Below are 22,410 nucleotides of genomic sequence, written 5' to 3' on the forward strand. Positions count from 1 at the left end.
ATACATAATAACAAATTTTCCAATCTAAAGAATGGGAAAATTTTGTTTATAATTAAGAGATTCTGAGATCTTCCGGATGGTATCAAGTGGTCTACCCTACATGTAATAGGAGGCCAAGGAGAAGAAAAGAGAAGGGAGAAAAAGGTATTAGAAGGAATACGGGCTTCAATAATGGGAAAACAGGACTCAGTCATTAAATCCCACACAGGATAAATACCAAGAAAACTACATTTATCAGCTTTATAATCAAGCTGCTGAAAATGAAAGACACTGGAAAAAAACTCTTGAAAACAGTCAGAAGGAAAAGCAAGAATGATGACTGACTGACTGACTGATCAGAAGCCAAAAGTCAGTGGAATAACACTTTTAGAGTTCTAGAATAAAAACTGGCAACCTAGATTTCTGTATTCCGTGAAATGTGTACTTTAAAAAGCAAGGTGATGCCAAGTTTGGGCCCAGATGGACTCAAAGAACCTAGATTTAAACCTGAAACAATTAAAAAACAAATGTATGAAATTCACGAAAGAACAGTTTCAAAATATTAGACACTGGGCATTGAATGACCGTGATCATTTAAAGAGGAAAATCAAATGAAAAATTCCTCTAATTGCTCAGCTTTCTGCCTAGAAATTGTGTCCAACCTGCAGTGCAGGGAGGGAGAACCCATGTGGAGTTAAGCAGACTCTCTGAGTTGAAAACACAAAGCTTGCAGTATAGCAAGGACAGAGGGGCTAAAGTTCACAGCACAGAGGAACGACAGGAGAAAGCTTCGGGGAGAGCTCTGGAGATCTTCGTAGGATCCCCAGAGTCTTATGTTGAGTGCGTATCTGTACAAGTGTATGAGAAAATGGCCCAAGGCTGAGGAAAGAAAGCCCTGAAAGGCTTGGAGGAACAACTGTCAGAGATCACACAGAACCAGGAATAGTTGTTATTACCATCAGCTAGAGCAGAAAGCATCCTAATTCATGGAACAGTATCCTGGGTACGCAAAACGGTTGTGTCTCAATAGTGAGGTGAGATTAGATTTAATGCAAATGCTATTCAAGTACCACTAATAGAGACAAGGTCAGAAAGAACCAGACTCCTCGCAAGTAACTTAACAGCATCCCAAAACAGAGCACGAGATATTTATAAGAATACAAAATTATTCAACAAGGTAAAACTTAGAATGTCTTTCATCCAATTAAAAACCACTGGGCATACAAAGAAGCAAAAAAAAAAAAACAAGACCCATAATACAGAAAAAATAAAAATAAAAAATACCTACTCATTATCAAGATGATAAAATTCATAAACAAGAATATTAAGACATTATTTTAACCGTTTTCTCTGATTGATAGAGTCAAAGAATTATTGAACAAATTGAGACATGGAAGATTTTTTAAAGTATCAAATCAAACTTTTAGAGATGAAAACCCTAATCTCTGAGATGAAAAACACAATGAAAGAGACTAAAAGCAGACTAGAAATTCTAGAAGACAAGAATAGTGAACCTGAAGACAGCAACAGAAACCACCCAGAATGAAACACAGAGAAAGAGGACTGGGCGAAGAATTAACAGAGCATTAATGAACTTGGGGAAACTTCAGATGGCCTAATACACATGCAATTGGACCCTTTCAATGCCAGAAAGGCAGGGAGGACCAAAAAAGGTAATAATTGCTCAACATTTTGCCTAGTTTAATAAAAACTGTAATCCCACAATCCCAAGAAACAAGAAAAAAATGACACAAAGGTCATGCCATCATCACATGACTTCACACCAGTGAAGAGCTCTCAACTTTGGCAGCAGCAATTATTCGAGTAACAAGTGATTCTAGTTTCTAGTTTCCACCTCCCCCGCCCCCCACATTTTCAGAACCAGCAACAGGACACCCTCTCAGAGATACCAGCATCAACGGTCCAGAATCCTCTCCTCAAAGCTTTCTGTCCCCGCTCCTCAGGGCATCTCTCCTTTGTGCTCCTGAGACACCAGCACCAACACCAGCACTTCCCCCAGGGTTCTGGGTCCAAGCTTCCTAGGGCCCTTCCCCCAGGCTCCTAACACGCTGATAAACCCAAACCGTCCCTTTGCTCCCCTAGCCCGAGAGGAGGAGGCTGCCTCCTATCCTAACCACCTCTCTGATAGCTCAGCTTTTTTTGTTTTGTTTTTTGCCTTTTTAACCAATTCTATTAAATGCCATTTAAATAACAGAGAAGGATGATTACCTCTTGTTAGGCCAAAGTATGAAGTTTTAAAGAGGACTGTATGGAATCTCAAATACACATAGAAAAGTTAAAGTATACAGACTAAGTAGCCAGAATTAGAATGGGTTGGTTCCTGAGCTTTTTCAAATCCATCCCTCTATTCTCAGCTTTGTGATCTGGAGCTTTGTCAGGTGTGTTCCCAACAGATTCTGCCCAAAGAGTATGCTGTGGGGAGATGGGAAGCTAGAGGGGAACAAGGCACCTGCTCCCTTCTGTCTTACTTCTGGCTCATATTAACATCACCTGAATAACGGTTCTTCACTCCGTAAGTAGCAACTGACCCCCAGTAGGCTCCAGTTACCATTTGTGTTTTCTGGCACTCCCCAGAGCAGCCTCATCACGCCCTCACAGAAGTCTGAGTACCAGCTGGCTGGCATGGTCTCCTGAGGTCTGTATCCTTCTCTGAATTCCTGAGGTCACAGACTAGAAAGGCCATGCGCCATGCCTCCTTCTCAGAGGTTTCTTTACCAGCTCTGGAGTCTTTCTTCTAAACTTCTCAGGTACCAGGGACCGAACTCCCCAGATGTCTGGATCCGAACTCCACAGTACCTCTCCTTCGAGATTCTAAATTCCGAGAATCCCATCTCTTCCCTTTGTCCCCACAGCCCTGAAGGAAGCAACTGCTTTCTGCAATCGCCACCACTGTGCTATTTTCCATTGGAATTTCATAGCCTAACGACATCTTTATAAATTACATCAATTCTTTTAATATCATATATGTCACATTTCACTCAGGCTATTTTAACTCTTCTATTTTCTCTTGTCTTATCCCTACATTTTCAGAGACTTTCAGTAAGGGCTAAGTTATAAATGCGTGTCAGTGCTTAGGACATGGAAAAGATCTAGAGTGACCTTCATCATTCTCGTGTTTGTTTCACTTTGTCCGAGGGGGATCGTTTTAGGGAAAATTAGCAACTCCTGTATCTCTCATAATTTGGGGGGAAATGAGACCCTAGGAAGCCATTTCCTTGTCTATAAAATACAGCTCACGGAGTTACTATAGATATCTAAGGAAGCATTTCTGTGGAAGCACTTAGTAATCCTAAGTGCTGTCATACATTTGTTTTTACCCCGAGACCAGCTCTTACTAGATGGTGAACTGTACCAGAAATCAGTTAAAAAAAAATAAAAAATAAAAAAAGAGTGGGCCTCTGTTTTTCCCCATTCCACGCAACCCTGGTCCATAGTCTACATACCAAAGATCCCTTTTGCCAATGAGACAGAAGCCATTTATTACCATACAGCAAATACTGTTTATTGCAGACTTTCCAGCTGACTCATGTGAAAAAGGCACTATGAAAATTAATGAATCTAGATAATCTCTCTAAATGGATTTATGTTAAAATATACAACATTCTTACATAACATCTGTTTCATATATGTGAAATAATATAACATTTAATGACAAAAATTGTGTTTCCAAAAATAACATTTGTTGAAGGTTAAGTATCTTTCTCTATCTAGAATCTTTCACAGGATTAAAATATGTGTAAATTAAGTGTTTCTTATTACCAGAAAAACTTGACACAGATAAACGCATGAAGTGGCCCCAATGTCCATTTAACTACTCTTATCAATATTCAGAACTGAGGCCTTCATTAAGCAAAATACTGTAACGCACACCAATGCGGGCTACTTTCTGGGACACATTTTGACTGCATCTGACCTCTTTTCCACTTGTGCTTTCCCATATATAAGAACACAGTATAGATAATAAGCAGAACATAAACTAAATCAAAATACAGGCCATAAAAGGAATTGTGATCAACAGAGCCATGACAAGTGACTTGTCTTGGGAATGCTCCATAAATCTGTATTTGCATGTCCAAGGCCTTGTTGTATTCTACAGTTCATTAAATGTTATGATTTTTTTTTTAAAACGGTTGGCATGAAGAACTTTAAATAAATCTAAATATTCTATCATTGAGTATGTCAAAGAAGAGACCTCAGTAAGCAGAGGCTACTCTAAAGTAAGCTATGCTCTGAATGACAGACACCAGGGTCATGGGCAAAACTGAAATTATTTATATTTTAAATCACGGGAAATATCTTTGTTTTGCTGTAGTAAATAAGTTCACCACTGTCAGAAGGTGCCTGCTTACACACTGAGATGGGGGTTGAAATAATTAATCCAATAAAAGAACCCTCACCTTGGTAAAGCAGGCAAAAATATTCCCCGAGGGCAAAACATCTATTTAAAATTATTCAGTTTTAGTAAAAATAATGGGCCTCTGCTTACTTATGTTTGCATTGTTTCTTTATGGCGATAACTTAGGGATTCTGAGAAGTTAGAATCTGACATTCCCTTCATGGCTTCTTAAAACAAAGCACATTGGAATAATGCCACAGATTTAACTGGAGTTTAAAGACAAATTAGTGACTGCTTCCCTCATCAAAAGACTCCACTCCTGAATCACTGGCCGCGGCACTGATTTTCTCCTGCCGTCTTCGCATGATCTCTTGCAACTCGGAGCTGCCACTATTATCCTGAAAAATAGACATGGTTCAAACAAGACGGTTATGGGATTGTGCAGGCTGAGGGTCATGTGATGAAATGGGTCAGGGTAAGAGTCCTTTGTTTTTCTCCAACTATCTCTTGGGGAGAAGAAGGCTGCCCTTCCTATAAAGTGATGCTCTGGACTTCACTAATACATCACCGTAATCGTTTTTCATTTATGAATTGTGTCTTAAGGCAATTCATTCACCACGCCTTTCACTTGGCCATGATAAAAATGAATCAATAATGTATGTGGAATGCTCCAGATTCCCTGGGAGAAATAAGATACGTGTACAATAAGCATAATACGATGGTGAATTATCAAAGAACCTTCTGAAGTCGAGCCAGATACTCATCTGCCCTTAGGGGATTCTAAATTAGGCTCAAAGACCGGGCTCAGGGTACAGCAAGCTCGCTCCAGAATACAGGAAGGCTCTGACCCTCTGACCTCATGCCAGCTTTTCTCCTTGCCACACTCTACCTACTAACCCTGTGCACCCTGATTATTCTGCTCTCATCAGTGGAAGTTTCTGGCAAGCCAGGTGAGTTATCTAAAAGATGGACTAGATGCAACAGAAGGGTGTGGCAGGAGGGCAGTTGAGGAAGATAAAGAACCCTGGTTCATATCCAGAGGAACTGAAGGAAGAGACCAAGAGGAAGTGGGCAGTGAGGGCAAATTATACGCAATCTGACACAAAGGAATTCAGGAGTTTTGGAACTTTCTTTCATACCCTTGAGAAGGAAATTTATATACTCTCAATAAAGTTAAAATGTATAATGTTTAAAAAAAAAAACTGTCTCAGAAAAGATACAATCCTTATTCATATTCAATATATGGAAACCCTGATCCAGGACACGCCCAAGATCCACCTAATATAGAACTCCCAAGATCAATGTTGTAGGACAAATTTCCAAGGAAATAAACTTTCTCCTGAGAGTGGTTACAAGGTTGCATACATGAAGCTATTTCACTGTGAGTTATTTCACTGTTGAATTTAGAGGATATACTGGCTAGGGGAAATTATGTATCAATTTTACACTAAAGCCAATATCCTTTCAGTTGAGTGGAAGTATAATTTCATGAAAGCTATTAAGAGCTATGAGATATAACAGTGAAACTACTACCCTTACAGAGCCCATTTTAAGAAGAGTAGGAGGAGGAAGCTTAAGGATATTCCATCTAGAAAACATTTCCTCTCCTCCTTTCCCACCGACAACTATGACTAAAAAATTATTCTTCAGCACTCTCTCTTTTCAATGAATATTACCTAATATTTTCCCTCTGATTATTTAGATATAGAACAAGACCTAAGACCCACAGCCAGGGTTTTAAGACCCTGTAACCACTGGCCTACTAGAATCTCCAAACTAAATATTAAGAACAGGCAAAAATTCTGACCTCTTAAGGCATTTACTCATTCAGAAGTGAATGTCCATTACTGTGTCAAAATTTAAATTCTTACAGAAGTAGTTAATGCATATAAAATGAGAACATTAGGCTTTTCATTAAATGTCCAAAAGCATATGCTCCAAGCTTCATGTTACAGGAACATTTATGATAAATTAATCTACTGCAAATGGCCATGGATGGTCTCCAGTGATCAATTACAAAAGTGGAGTCAAATTTAATTCAGCTCTGTATGAAAGGGAAATTGACAACTATGGACATAAACAGCTGATTTCAGAGCTTTCAATTTGCAGTCCACACTCTTGATTAATGCAAACACCAACTTAGGTTGACAAGTCATACCTCTAATGCAGCTTTTTGTACAGTGATTTGGCTAAAGACTCTGGACCCTTCAGGGCAGACTGTCCTCAATTCTTCTTTGTTGAGAGAGAAAAGTTGTGCACCGTTTAATACTCCAAGACTATTGACAGTCCTGAAAAGCACAGGAGAAAGAAAGAGAAATACAACATTAAAAATATTATCTAGATAGGGGTGCCTGGGTGGCTCAGTCAGTTAAGTGTCCTGCTCTTGATTTCGGCTCGGGTCATGATCTCTGGGTCAGGGGACTGAGTCCAGCATCAGGCTCTGCACTGGGCACTGAGCCTACCTCTGCCCCTCCCCGCCCCCAGCTCATGCTCTCTCTCTCAAAATAAAAGTAAAAAAAAAAAAAAAAAAAAAAAAAAAAAAAAAAATATATATATATATATATATATATATATATATATAAAACAAAGGAAGAAAGTAACCTCTCTTTTCTAAGTGTTCCAAATAACAAAACTCTTATAAAATGGTACTACAGTGCTTATTCAGAGCAGTGACAAAGGACTTTCATGATGATGACCCTGAGGCTATAGAAAATGATTATGAAGTATCAAAAAGGAGCCAATTGTATTTAGTATCATTATTGTTGAGTACCAATTCCCTGAAATATGGTGTTTCATAGGGGGAACACATAACTTTCTAGTAACCAGGCAACTAACTAATCAATATATCTCATTTTTCAGTCATGTGGGCATATGAGTTTATAAAATTCTCTTAAATATGTATGATTGAAATAGTTCCTTGTATCAAATACACGTAAAGTATTTTCAGATTTTTAGATTATAGATAAATTGAATTGTTGCCATGGGCTTACTAAGGGAAAAGCTCTATTACATTATAATATATGATAGGTAATTTATCTATTTTTTATTTGGCTGAGAATCTATATCCTGCAGCAGAACATTCTGCTATATGCCCTCTAATATCTGGGGAGTCCAGCTAACACCTTAGTCCTACCCTGAGTGACCAGATGAGGGGGAAAGAACGCTACCACCTCAAAGCTCCTGATGGTTTGCTTAAGGGACCACCAGTAAGTAGTCATTATTAACTAGAAAACAGGGTAACACCAAATTATAGTTACATCTGCTTCTTCCTTTTTTTTTTTTTTAGCTACAAATACTTATATAGTATAGTTATTTCCTGAGCATGGAACAAATGCAGTCTGGGCTCTCCAAATTTTTAAAGAGTCATGTGTGATATCTTAGCCACCAAACTGAAAGTAAGGCATTTGTTACATACAGAAATGCAAAGCCTTCCCAGAGAGACTTACACAGGGCTGAACCCCTTCGACTGTAACCACGTCTTCACATCTTCTGGTGTGGAGTCATACGTGATATTGACAACTGGCACATTCTGCCGTGGCACGTGGAACTTCTTCTGGGCAGCGCTCCGACCGATGGTCAGCCTGTGGATGAGCTCGTCCTGCACTTCCTCCATCTGAGATTTCCTTCCTGCACACCAGCACGGAGTAGGTTATTTTCAAAAACCCGTAGCATGTGTCACACTTGTTAGAACCCCAATGCCCCAAATCCTCTGACCCCAAAAGAACTTATAATCTAGTGTTCCTACCATCTTTCCTCACTGTCATCCTCACCCAGAACAAATTCCATGATCAATTATTAAAATCACTCCTTGGCTCTTCTCTTCTCTCTTTATTGTACTCCCCTGGCAAAATGCCAACCCTTGTTAAATCGAACTTTCTGCTTATTCTGTGCCTGCACCTGCACAGTGAGTATAACACAACAATGCTGAATGATCTAATGTTAAATTCATGAATATGAACCTCAAACAGGCTGCTGTTTCCTGACAATCAGACTGCATTTCCTTAGGTCCATGGTCACAAGTGGGGGTAATTTTGACCCCAGGGACATCTGCCAATGGCTGGATACACTTTTGGATGGTACAAGTAGAGGGGAGGAGGAGAAAGGACGCAACTATCATGTCGTGGGTAGAGGCCGGGGCTGCATAAAACATTCTATGAGGTACACGCCAGTCTCCTACCACAGAGAATTATACCGCCCCATGTCCACAAGACTCAGGTTGAGAATCAGCCCTAGACCACATAGCTGCCCACTGTTAGATGCGCGTGTACTCTCTTCTTTGTCTGCAAACCTCCAACACTCATTCCCCAAACCCCACCCAGAACCGATGATCTCACTTTCCTAATGTGGAACAAAATAAAGAAGTTAGAAGAGAACTTCCATTAAGTTCCCTTAGCGGTTTTCCTCGACTGCTGGCACTTTCCCCATGCACTCTGCCTCCCTCCTCTTCCTTCCTTCCCTCCCTTCCTACTACATTATGGATCAACTGTTTTTACATTCCTAAGGGCCACCCCTCTACATGTGCCTATTTCCCATATCCTCTGCCTATTTAAATACTTCCACAGTAATTTCTCTACTTATCTAGGTTATCCATCTTCCTCTTTTACTGAATCATTTCATCAGCATGAAAACATATTTTGTATTATTTTGGTATCTTTCCTCTCCCCTTTAAGCCCTTTCTTGACCCCATGTCCCTCTCAGCTACTGCCCATTTCTCTGCTCCCCTTCTTGTTAAACTCCATGAAAAGTTGTTTATACTCGCTAACTCCCATTCTTGTTCTCCAATTTTCTCTTGAATTCATGACTAAAAAAATGGGCTTTGGGCCCCATCCTCCACCACATTTTGCTAAATTCCTATGGTCAGTTCCCAGTCACCATCTCATTTAACCTACTGGCAACATATGACGAAAGTGATCTTTCCTTAAAATCCCTTCTTCCTGTGGCCTCTAGGACACCACGCTCACCTGATTTTCTTCCTGTCTCACTGGCCTCTCCTTCTCAGTATCCTTCTCTGATTCTTCTCTTCTGCCCAGTAAGGGCACAATCCTGGGACCTCTCCTCCACCAGTACTCACTCCATTAATGATCGCTCTGCTGTTTAAAAGATGATGACTCCCCAAATTATTTCTCCAGTCCAGACCATTCCTCAGGACTCTAGACCCATATACGCCAGCCGTCTACTTGATATATTCATTCGGATGTCTATTGGATAGCTCAAACAGAACGTGTCCAAATCTGAACCACTTCCTGAAGCTTGCTTTCAGGCTATATTTCCCAACTCAGTTGATGGTAATTCCACTTCTTCAGTTCCTCTGGCAAAACGCCACGGAGCTCTGCTAGACTCCTCTTTGGCCTCTATTACACCCAATCATCAGCAAACTCTATTAGGCCTATCATCAAAAACATACCAAAAACCCAGCCACTTTACTCCATTTTTTCTGTGACTAGCTCAGTCTGAGCCACGGGCCTCGTCACAGGTGGCTTCCTTCTACTCTCGACCACAGCAGCCCTTGCTCTTCTGTTTTTCAATAGAAAAGCTAACGTGATCTTTTTAAAATGTACATCAGATATTGCAACTCTCCTGCTCTAAGCTTTCCCAAGTAATACAAAGTACTCCCAGTAAAAGGCCTTAGATGACCATTTTCTGAGGTAACTCCACTGCTCTTGAAGACCTCTGCTCTAGCTAACGTCTTCCTTGGTGCTCTTCAAAATTAAGGGCCTGTACCTAGAATGCTTTCCCCTTATGAATCCACTTGACTCACTCTTCCCCTCCTTTAGACGTTCCACATTTAAAATTGCAACCCCCCTCCCCATCAGCACTTCCTATCCACATGGCTTTATTTTTCTCCAAAACCACTTATAATATTCCCTATCAACTCAATCATGTACCTCTCTCCTTTCATCAAACTATATACCTGAAGAGAAAACGGATTTGTGGCTGCTTTGTTTGCTTTACCTGAAATACCTAGAACAGGGTAGGGACTCAATAAATACCCGCTGAATAAATGAATGACTAAGGCATTCTGCTGATGTTTTCAGGGAGAGAGACTTTGAAAAGCATCATATACAAACCCCTAAAAGAAAGAGCTAAGAGAATGGAGGCCACAAGAGATCTGTTGAAATCACAGTATTAGTTAGCAGAATTTAGTTAGAACTCAATTTCCTGGGGCGCCTGGGTGGCTCAGTGGGTTAAACCTCTGCCTTCAGCTCGGGTCATGATCTCAGGGTCCTGGGATTGAGCCCCGCATCGGTCTGTCTCCTCGGTGGGGAGCCTGCTTCTCTCTCTCTCTCTCTCTCTCTGCCTGCCTCTCTGCCTACTTGTGATCTCTGTCAAATAAATAAATAAAAATCTTAAAAAAAAAAAAAAAAGAACTCAATTTCCTGACTTTCAGTTCATGGCTGCTTTATGATCAAAGTCACTGAAACTACCTTCAATCAACTTATACATTATCGCTCTCCCCAACCCATTTTATGCTTATGGGAAAGATGTGTATATGCGAATATCTTTATGAGAAAAATGGGGAAGACATTAATGTAGGGGAAAGAGAATAATGTACTTGTGTATTTAAAAACATATATATACACATACACACTATATATAATTACATACATAATATACTTATTATATATGTGCACACACACACATATAGATACATTATTTGTATATAATCTTTAAGGATTAAGTAGAGAACTGACACAGTAATTCAGTTAACTAATTAACTCGGCAAGTGGCAATGACCAGGCCACGAAGGGAGCTTTTTGTGACTACTGTTTCATGATCTTGTTTGTCTTTTTTCTTCTCATTCCTTCCTTCTTTTCTTTTTCAGGGAGAGTATTTCAGAGTGTTTGGTGTCCTTGAGAAAAAAATAAAAATGTGAAATAACCAGATAGTTCTTTCAGTCTAATTTTTTAAAGCCTTAGATATTCAGGAAACCTGGAGAAGTCAAAAGACAACAAGAGGAGAGATGAAGGGCGAGAGGGAGGAAGAACGAAGGGCGAGAGACGGTGAGAGGGAACGTTGTGGATTGGTTCATTTAAGTAATACACAGCATGCATTCCACTAGTTTGCTTTTTTAATTCACCACTTCAAACTGCCACACAGAATACGAGGATGGCTCAAAGGTGTAAAATGGACAGAGTGTCACCACACTAAAAGATTTATTTTCTTATCTATTAACTTAGACACTGCATGATCACCTCTAGTTCACAGCATAACCTTCCAAAGAGTAAAAAACCTTCCTCTGCTGTGCTCTGGGCTTCTGGTTTCCATTTGCAATGTTCTAGCACACAATAACAAACCAGACTGACTTTACACCTCTTTCTGAAATAATACTTCTGATTACAAAAGATTAAACCCAAATAAAAGGACTAACATTTCAAAGGAAGTGGAAGAAATGCAAAATACCTGAAGCATTGGTATCTTCAAAAGTGATAAGAGAACCTTTTTGAATCCTGTGATAAACCAATTTGAATAGCTTATATGACTCAGGGCTCCAAGCAGCCAGTTTGAATAGGCCCCTCTCTGTCTCTGTCTCTCTCTCTCTACTGGCCACATTTTTAAAAACAGGAATGTTGCCTTTTTTCCCTTTTTAAGGCTATTTCATAACTCTTTTCTTTGGAGTATCACTTTTTTTTTTTTTTTTTGAGTAAGTATCACTTTCCAGTTCCTTCCATTTTATTTTTACCAGAAGTCTGGGTAGTAAGCAGACAATGTAGGAAGTCTAAAATGCTTATTTTGAGAGAAATCTGGCAATTGACAAATACACATTTAAATATGTCTGTTTGGCTCTAAAAGACTGTTGAGAAGCCCCTTTGTTCATTTAGAAAAACCATTCTCCAAAAACGTGCTTGCTCAGGAAAAAGCTATCATGAAAATAAGCGTTTTATAAAAAGAAATACATTTAGTTAATATGAAACTATGCTTCTGAGTTATCTTTAAAAGGGAACTTTGTGTAGGTAAATGTAAACTTTTATTGTTACAAAGAAACAAGTACAGATTTAATTCAGGGATGTATAGGTTTTATATACCAATGCTACCCTTTTACTTATGAAAAACAGATTCAAAAACGATGAGTCACAATTATCAGGAGAGTTCTCTATCTTTGAAGTATTCAAACTATGCCCCTTTCCCATTAGGTTATTCTTAGTTTCTTAGACTAGGACAAAGAACAAACTGTCCCAACCCACAGACTGTTCCAAACGGGGACTAGATGCCTATGAACTCTGATCTAGGCCTGGAAAGAGTACCGCAGTGTCAAAGATTACTGTGCTGACGTATCAAGGAAGGGAGATGTTATAAACTTGTGGTAAAAATGAAAAAAAGAACAGTCATTTCTGAGAGGGAAATTTTCCTTAGGGAAATCAATAAAAATATTTACAGAACTTTCTCATCTCAAAACTATGTCTTTAAGTGTCTTTGAAAAAAATAAAATCTTTAAAAAAAATACACAAACATTTAAGAAAATTTAGTAGCACAGCATACTTCTACACACTTACACATTCTCACACACACAGTTGTTTTTGCTGCACAATAATTTCTCTAAAGCTTCACTTTTCCATTACTTTTTGGCAAGGTTGAGATATGGCTAAGAAGATGGTAAATCAGCTCTATTTTGGAGAAGAAAATAAGGTATAAAAGTGGACTAATGCTTATTGCATTTAGCCAGAACTTCTAGAACAACTAAACAGTAATATACATATCTTCTTTTAAAATTTAAAAATTTATCAAAAAATGACCACAACTGAATAGATGCAGTTATGACTTATTGAGATGAGAAAAACGTCAGATGAAAATGGAAGTAAAAGATTCGGTATTTACTTTTGAATCTAACCATCCAATGTCAGCTTTAAAGTTAATAGTTCAGGGGTGCCTGGGTAGCTAAGTGGGTTGAGCAGCTGACTCTTGGTTTCAGCTCAGGTCACGACCTCTGAGTCAGGAGATCGACCCCCACCTCTGGCTCTGCACTCAGGGGGAGTCTGCTGGAGATTTTCTCTCCCTCTTCCTCTACCCCTCCCCCCATTAAAATAATAAATAAACCTTTAAAAAAATAATAGTTCAATACTTGTATTTGAATGGTAGAGATGAGATTTGATATGAAGACAAATTTGGGAGTCATTCCTTTTCTACCAATATGGACAATATTAAAAGAGATGGAAAGAGATTGATCACTGACAGTAAAAGTAAGTTTATATGGAGGGAAGAACCCAGAACTGAGCCTAGGAGATGCCACATCAAAAGACTGAAAGACATGCTTTATACATATGCATACCTGCATGTTCACGTGCATACACACATACTGAAGAAGTTATCCTCCTGGTTCTAATTTTCCAAGAATGTTTACATGTCCAGGATAGGTAAAGCAAGGTAATTTTATAATATATATACACAAATATAATTTGAAGATTAAATAAGAAAAATTGTCTTAGAATTCCCTTCAAATTTCAAATTTCCTACACTGCTGTTCAACAGTATAAACAAGGATAATCCAAAGTATGCCACAGTGTCATTTCTTTCAGCTTTCTAAAATCTGGTTTTCACAGAAATTATTTATGTAACACATCAAACTTAATGTTACAAACATATGAAGTCGAAGTCTAAATCAAAGAAAACCTGAATTTGGAGGGAAAATTTGAAACTGGTATTGGCATGCTGATTGTGTTAAGCAAGTGTGACTGTGTGTGTGTGTGTGTGTGTGTGTGTGCGCGCGCCGCAAATATGAGGAAGAGGAGCAGGAAAACCATGATGATGATTCCGATGATGATAGCAGCAAATATTTGAACTGCTCATTATCGGTCATATTGGTCAAAAATCAACGTTTTTCAACCTCAGCATCACTGACATTTTGGAGCAAATAATTCTGTTGTGGGGGGCCGATCTGTTCTTTGTAGGATGTTGCTAAACAGCCCTGGCTTCTACCTGTTAGATGCCAGCAGCATCCACCTGGCTGTGAACAAAATGTTCCTCCAGACAATGCCGGATGTTCCCTGTGGGAAGGAGGTATGGCCATCTCTGGGTGAGAATGACTGATCTAAATGATTTACACGTATCATACCTCACTAAATCCTCACAATCATCCTATGAAGAAGATGCCATCATTTGCCCTCACTGTTCGAACACGGAAGTGGAGAGAGGATTATTAAATTGTTGAAGGTCAGTGGCCCTAAGTGGTGTTTCACTCTACAAACTCAAGTATGTTTGGCTCCAGAGTCTATGATCAACCACCGAAATAGATTGGAATATGTGTAGAAATATACACAATTAAACAGTGGAGAGAAGTTCCCGCTTCTTAGAATTACCTGAAGGACAAGAAACTAGATGACAGTGTTTGTAATCTATGAAGTAGAGGGCAGGTATAAAGGACCACTATTTGTATTTAATAATGTTTAGTACCCGTAGAACCAACAGTGTTTTACTTAGCGGTGCTTTTCACTCACGGGAGAAACTGCACATTGTTGCCTCCCTGGGAAACTTACGGTCCACGGGAAGTTGTTTGTGTCTCTGGTTGTCTCGCACGATGCTGCCGCCACTGTCGCTGGAGCTGCTGTTCTGACGGGTGACATTTGCCGGGATCTTTGGCACAGAAACAGGTGCTGGAGTGGAAGGAGGAAGCGGGACAGGAACAGGAGCCGGTGTTGGAGGAGGTGATGGAGCAGAGGGAGTGTCAGTTGGTCTGGGACCATACTCCATCCTTTGTTTCTATAAAGACAAATCATTAATTTGAAATTGCAAAATTATAAAACCTAGGCTAGGAAACAGTATATACTTGACAGGACATTGCTGGCTATTTATTTGTAAACTCACCTGCAAATCCATAATAATTTGTGTGTGCGCACACATACACCCTCCGATCGTTTATGATACAATGATCATTAAAAATCACCTTTTAAATATTCTACATATTTGTTCAAGTTCAAAATGTAAATTAAGAAGTCAAAAGATATATCAATAGCAAATAGTAGTATTAATAATAGTAATAAATGTAAAAAAAATAAAATCTGAACTTGGAATCACACAAGATCAGCAAAGATCAAAAGATTATGATTATTTTATAATTTCCATCAATATTAACCTCTAATTGCACTGGAAGTTTAAATGTCAATAATATAAAACATTACTTACTCCTTAGTTTAAAAGTATGCTAGATTAAGTAATGTTTAACTATGCTGTTTCCACGTAGTTTGTTAAGAAAAAGGATAATATCTCAGTAGATAAAAGGACTATGTTTTAAAATAAATAAGTGATTTTAAATGCTATTAATTTTTTCAAGTCATAACACTTTCTGAAAGGTGAATGTGTCAAAATACACAATAACTTTCAGTAATTTTTAAATCATAATTGTTAGGATATTAGAAAACTCTATCTTTGGATATTCCCTATTAAACTCCAAAGAAGAGTTAAAACTTTAAATAAAGTAATTTTAACTGGTAGATAATTGCATTGTAACAGGTTCCAAATTCTCAAAAGGCAGCTTTTGGTTATTTTTTGTTTTTGGTGTTTTTTGGTAGAATCAAAGATCAGAACAATGACTTATAATTTAGATGAAGTTTAGATACAGTACTGGCACAATTTTAGTTATGCTAAAATTCAAAATTAACAGGCCTTTTGGTAATCTGGTCCTTTGGTTAGAACAGTATTTACTTTTAATTCCTAAATTGGCCCAAATATAAGGTAACACTGATTTTAGAAGATGCCTCCCCAATTTCCACAGAGATGAAAAATATAAAAATACACAACACACACACCATTTTAAAATCAAATCATTACTCAAAAACAGAACAAACAAAAACAACCAAAAATCACACCATCATTGTAGCTGTCTTCACAGCAAATGAATAACACCTGTGGAAACCGGTATGGGAAGAAATCCTGGTTCTTCTCTGCTGTTTCTTTAAAAACTACCACTCGCCAGCAGTGGGTGAAGAAAGTGGGAAAGGTATGAAGCAGGCATGAGGAGAAGTGAAAGAAGGGTTTCTAATGATGTTAGATATTGACGAGAGGACCGGAGGGGGAAGGGAAGAGGCAGGGAAGGAATAGAGGGTAAGATTCCTAAGCGCTCTCCATGAAGTTAGATGGGATAGAAACAGAGACTACTGACCCACTCAGCACTGGAGGCCTACAAACACTCTGAATATATTCAATAATTAGACTTTTATTATTATTACTTCCCATAAAACAACTTTCCTATATTTGGGCCAATAAGATATTTAAAAACAACCAAAATACAGCAAAGATCACCAAAATATCATACTTAGCACACACCAAAGTCATCTGATTAATGTATATGCAATGTTCCCTTGATAAGAATATCCTTTGCATATGTAATTTCATAAAAGGTTCATGAATTCTCACATTAGGATCTCAAAAGTGTCCGTTTAAGTTACTGTTTTTAGAGCTTAAACAATGCCAGCAGCTCCGCACTCCATGATAGGATTCCAATTTTCCTGCATTCATAAAAACAAGAGCTGCTAGTGTTCTGCCATCTATCAATAAAACCGTGAAAAACGGGGTATGCTGTGTGTGACTGTCACCACTGAGCCTCGAGACAGGCTCACCATCTTGTGCCTCATTCCTCTGGCACTGCTATATCATGCAATTTTAGCTGTGTAACCTAAGAGAACAAGAGGCTTGAAACATACATATTTGATTAAAGAGAAACCATATGAAAACTTGTCACGAATTTACTTGCATATTTTCCCCTTTTCTTGGTCCTTTCTTCCTGCCTCATATTTCCAACCCATGGAATGAAAGGGGGAGGCAAGTGTTTCCTCAAATCATTAGAACCTGCCCTGAAACAGCAACCAAGGCTTTCCGGTGGAAACTGATTCCTCATTCTTGGCACGGAGGAAGTAGAAGGTCAGTGTGGACTCTTGAAATCACTTTTCTGTGTCCCTCCCAATCCTCCACTCCCCTTTGCCTACCACCCAGTTACTGCTCCCCCCTTCATTATTTGTCTCTTGGTTATTTTTGGTTAGAGGTAGATCCAAATCGATGGCTCCTCAATATATGGGAAGTCTTGGAGAGCAGAACTACACCCTGAACTTTCTTCTCCTGAACCGAGTGCTGAAGCTCTAAATCCCGACCCCCAAAAATCTTGACCAAACTCTTCCTGGTTTGCCCAGGACTTTCCAAGTATTACACTGAAAATCCCACATCCTTAAAAGCCCTCAGCTGTAAGCAAACCGGCATGACTGGTCACCTTGATGGGGACAAACTTCTGTACAGGGACTGTCACCCTCTGAACTCTTGCCTTTTATTTCCCAGAAATATATTTAAAGTTCTGTTTAAAACAAAATCTCTTTGTCTTCTGTTTCTCTGAAAGGAGTCAGAATTACTAGACCCCATGGCAAATGTACTTTCTTATTGATAATTAAGGTAGAATGAGTCACTTTTCTTTAGCCACTAAAGCTGAAATTCTCTAGGATTAAAGAAAGTTATTCAGAGATAAGCTCTTGATTCATGCAAGATACTGCTTCAGAGGGGAAGTTATGCAAGCAAGCCCAACAAAGCCATTGAAATGGAACGGTTCTTAAAAATTTAACCTAACATTTTTCCTCTAAATTTGGTTTCTTTGGAACTCTGCAGTGGGGGAAAAAAAAAAAAGGCACAGCTGGAACATTTGGAGGGTGTTAAGTCCAGAAATTGAATTCAAAATATGATATTAAAAAGAAGTGCCATGAGGGAACAAATGTGGGTTACCTCTGACAGCTCGCCAAGTAATTGCTATTAGGAAAATGGAGCAAATCACATCACATGAGAAAATTAACACAGGAGATGGAACTAAAATAATATCAATTACAGTTCACATCAGATATCAGAACATATGAGCCAATTAGTTTTTGACAGTAAAATTACCTGCCCGCAAATCAACCAGTGAAGATGCTTGTAAATATATAATTAATTTCCATCATTCTTATCTAGCCGTGGAAACTAATTACATAGAATCATGATACAGTATAAAACAGTATAGAGTATTTCAGTAACTATTTGTATATTATTTTTAAAATATTAAGATGGGTTCATCTTACTCTTACAACTTATAAAGAATACAATTAAAGCTGATTAAATATAAGGCTAATTCCTCTTTAAAAGCTGACTTTACAAAAGGAAATATACATCACGGTGTGTTTTAGTGAGCTTTAGGTTTAAACTTGTAAGCAGTATAAATAAAAGTTTATAATTCTGTACATGTGCAAGTTGGTCAGGCATTACTATATACAAATAGTAACCAGATAGGGTCATCTGTATCTACGTACAATGTACAGAGCTATAGAGAGACAGCACGCAACAGACAGAGAGGGAGAAGACTATTCAAATTGTTACAAGAAATACTTGGGAAAATGTCAACACGTAAGGCAGAGGAAGAGTAAGCATCCTTGTCTAAAAACCGTGCCTCTAATTAATAGATGAATAGAATGTTCTGACATTAATTTTTAAAAACACATTTTTGGGGGTTAAAAAACCCTTTTTACTATGAAAAATTTTTTAAATATACTAATATAAAATATATAGTACATCATATAGTATAGTACACCATATATTGTGATGAATACTCATTGCCAACATTTTGTCAATCTGTTTTTATCTATTCCCCTCCTTTTCTTTTATTGCTAGGCTATTTTAAAGAAAATCTTTGAGGGGCACCTGGGTGGCTCAGTCACTAAGCGTCTGCCTTCGGCTCAGGTCCTGATCCCAGGGTGCAGAGACCGAGCCCCGCATCAGGCTCCCAGCTTGGCGGGAAGCCTGCTTCTCCTCCCACTCCCCCCGCTTGTATTCGCTCTCTCACTGTGTCTCTCTCTGTCAAATTAAAAACAAAATCTTTGACATCAATTAATTTCAGTTGTATGTATTTTGGTATGGATCGCTGAGAAGGTAATTTTTTTTTACATGACCTAATTTTTAAAAACACATTTTAAAGAACTGAATATTATCAGGAAATTGGTCTGCTGGAATGAATATGTAAACATCTTTAGTAAAATGGTCCCTGTCTGTCCAGCAGTATCTGAATTTCTGGACTTAGCTAGAAAAACAGAGCATTCATAACATGGGGTGAAGTTAGTGCCACCAGTGGTTTAAAAGTCACCCACAGAAAATATTTCCATTTCTAATTTAGGGCTACTTAAACATGCATAGAGAAAAATACCAAAGGTTTATATCTAGACTGGATGTGGAGATCATGAAAGTTGTCAACCCCTCCATGTCACAGCTGAGCAAACCAGAGCACAGAAAAATGAAATGCTTTCTTTAAGGCCACACAGCTCGCCAGTGACAGAACCCAGGACCAGAATCCTGGACTACCAAGACCTAGACTGGGGCTTTTTCCATATTATCACAGTATCTCTTGCTAGGAAACAGAGAAGACAAGAAGCTTTCTGATCAATTCACAGGACCGTAATGACCAGATAATCATAATTATTTGCCCCTTCGTAGAGTAAGAGTATCTACAATAATAATAAGCATATAAATTTAATAATAATAAATGAAAGACTTCTTTAGTCCAGGTGTGGAGTACACCAGCAATAATAGCAGGGAGGGGTTAGTTTCTGCTTCCATACAGCCGAGAACCTACATGGGCAAAAAGGTAACTCTAGCAGCTCAACAGTCACAGTACCAGAGGTCTGGGAATCAAGTCAAAAGAATTATCAGGAAACTTTATGTGGCAACTAGACTCCAGATGGGGAGAAAGCACCCTGGATATCGATCTGTTGCCCAGCTAAAATACAACAAAGTCCTAGAATGCTCTACAACAAAAATGTTATTAACAGGTATGTCATTTATCTCCATTTCTCCATAATCTCTCATAAGCACCTACTTCCTTTTCCCTGTGGTTTCACTAAATCTTTTTTAATGTTCCATATGTTTCATAAATTCTTCATTACCTCCCTCCTTTTCATTTTTAAAATTTTGTGGAACCCATGGGGGAAACACATTTGGTGGGAATGACAGTCTTTACAGAGCTGTTAAAAATCACTCCAAATGTGAGGATATTAAATAACCTAGACGCTCGGGGACCTCAGGTGGCAATTCAACACCTATTGGCTTCTGTTGCCAGGTACTAGCATCCCTGCTATCAGAAGAGAATCTTCAACCCAAAGTGTGTGAACAAAGGCAAGTGCTGCTCTTGTGGTCCCCACCCCCACCCCAGGGACAGCCATGCGTCTTCACAGGATGCACGGGGGTATGAAAAAAGAAGAGTCACAACTGTGCATTTCCAAAACGCTGGTGACTTGTCGATGCTACATGGAACAATTTACAGCTAATTCCCTTATTCCCACCACTCACAAAATGTCTAGTTTCTAAGTAAAGTGTGTAACTTGGATTATTTTCCTAAATGATGGGAAAAAAAGGGAAGAATTGATGAAATCCAAGGAATTGATGGGTAAGGCAGAAATCCCATTCTCAGGATAATAACTATCAGATTAACTTTTAAAACAGTACAATGTATGGTAAAACTATTCTGAGGAAATGTTCCTGGAGCATTCATGTAGTGAGAACCATATGTATATACAAAACGAGAAAATAATCTTTTCTAAGCCTGATTCCCCACAGGCTCTGAATCCAGAGTTCTGGGTCCCGTCCTGGCTTCACGCAGCTGTGTAACTGTGGGGGACTTACTTTTCCATACCTCGGTTTCTTCATCCATAAAATGTGCCTAATTTCATTAGATTTGTTGTGGGAATTCAGTGAATGAGTATTTGTGAAGTCCTTACCCAATGCCTGGCCCACAGTATGAGCACTGGCCCCTGTCACGCTCTACTTTGGAGGTAATACCATTACCTTCAGCAATAAAGCAATTAACCACTACGTATCTTTCTGCAGCCCAGTCCAGGGATCTAAAATGTTTCTGCAAGAAGTAGTTTCTTTAAATTCCCTCCAAATTTTGATCTCAATGAATAGAAGATACCAGGGGAAAAGTATTTCATCCATTTCTAAGGAGAGGGTCACTGCTCGTCATACTCCAAGCACAAAGGAGCAAAGGTGTGATAGACGGGTTGGAGGTTCTGATTCCAGACAGTAAGCTTTTATGGAGGATCTGCTCAGTGCTAGGCTTTCTGTCTTCCTTTTCATCAAATGCAAGATCCTGGTGCTCAATAAATATTTGGGAGGTGAATGAATGAAAAGATGAGTAAGACACAGAATTGCTTTTGGTTTGTTTGTAATCCAGTGGAGTTCTCAAAGGCTAGGGAGTTAGATCACTGGAATTGACATAGATATGGTGGGACCTTTATTATCATTTCGAAATAAGCCACAGAGTTTTTCTTTAGATATTTTAGATAAAGGTAACAGATTGGCATGTATTTCCAAGGATGTCCTTATTTTCCAGCTGACTTTATCTAGTCATTGTGTGTTTGTTACAAATGCTTTGAAAAACAGGAATTCTTTTAGAGTAGAATCTATGCCAGATAGCAGATTGTCAAACCTACGTATTAAAATTTTACAAGATTTTGGCGGTTTCGTTGGGCTCAGCCCAAAGTTTTCAGGAGCTGTTAAAAAATAAACTGTTTTTAATAAAACCTTTAAAAGTAGGGCTCTTAACCTAAACACACACATACACACACGGCTTCTATAATGTTTCCACATGCATTCCACTGTATTCAGAGTTGCATTCAAAAATTTTTAGAAGACAGTCAAATAGTGTTGAGAAGTTTAAAAGGACAGCCCAAATAGGCAATACCCACACATTTCTATTTACATAAAGTAGCAAAACAAACTCCTGAAACTTGTGAGCACTTAAAAAATTTCTTGGTTGTGCCAAGGTTGACGAAAATGTAAGATGAGGCTCTGTTCAAGGAAAGAGGGATAGAGTTCATGTTCTCAGAAAGTACCCTCCTTACCTTGGATGAGTATTAATAGTTTTGCTTCAGTTTTAAACAGAAGCAATCATTAAACAGAAATGTCAACCGATGGCTCAGGCCAAGCGTCAGAATTGAAGATAAAGATAAGACTGTACATAAATAGATGAAGGAAAAGAGGTTAAATTCATTAGGAAATCTCAGGTAGGAGAAAATACTTAGAATTGATATTATTTGCAAGTTTTAGGTCTGTATTGGATTTGCTTATTCTTAGCAACTGTGCACACA

General features: G+C 38.6%; 1 protein-coding gene across 3 annotated transcripts in view; it reads right to left on the bottom strand.

The window, feature by feature from the left end:
- Positions 1-3,482: 3,482 nt before the first annotated feature.
- The window catches only part of EPS8 (EGFR pathway substrate 8, signaling adaptor), a 181,878-nt gene continuing 162,950 nt past the window's right edge, over positions 3,483-22,410 (bottom strand). For all 3 annotated transcript variants that reach the window (XM_080810596.1, XM_080810597.1, XM_080810598.1), the window contains 4 exons: positions 14,806-15,028; positions 7,783-7,963; positions 6,495-6,624; positions 3,483-4,734 (listed from right to left, as the gene is read on the bottom strand). In XM_080810596.1, coding sequence (XP_080666722.1) covers positions 4,621-4,734; positions 6,495-6,624; positions 7,783-7,963; positions 14,806-15,028 — 648 coding nt within the window. In that variant the 3' untranslated portion in view covers positions 3,483-4,620. The remainder of the gene's footprint in view (positions 4,735-6,494; positions 6,625-7,782; positions 7,964-14,805; positions 15,029-22,410) is intronic.

This window comes from Martes martes (assembly GCF_963455335.1).
Source record: "Martes martes genome assembly, chromosome: 8".
In the NCBI taxonomy this organism is placed as follows: Eukaryota; Metazoa; Chordata; class Mammalia; order Carnivora; family Mustelidae; genus Martes; species Martes martes.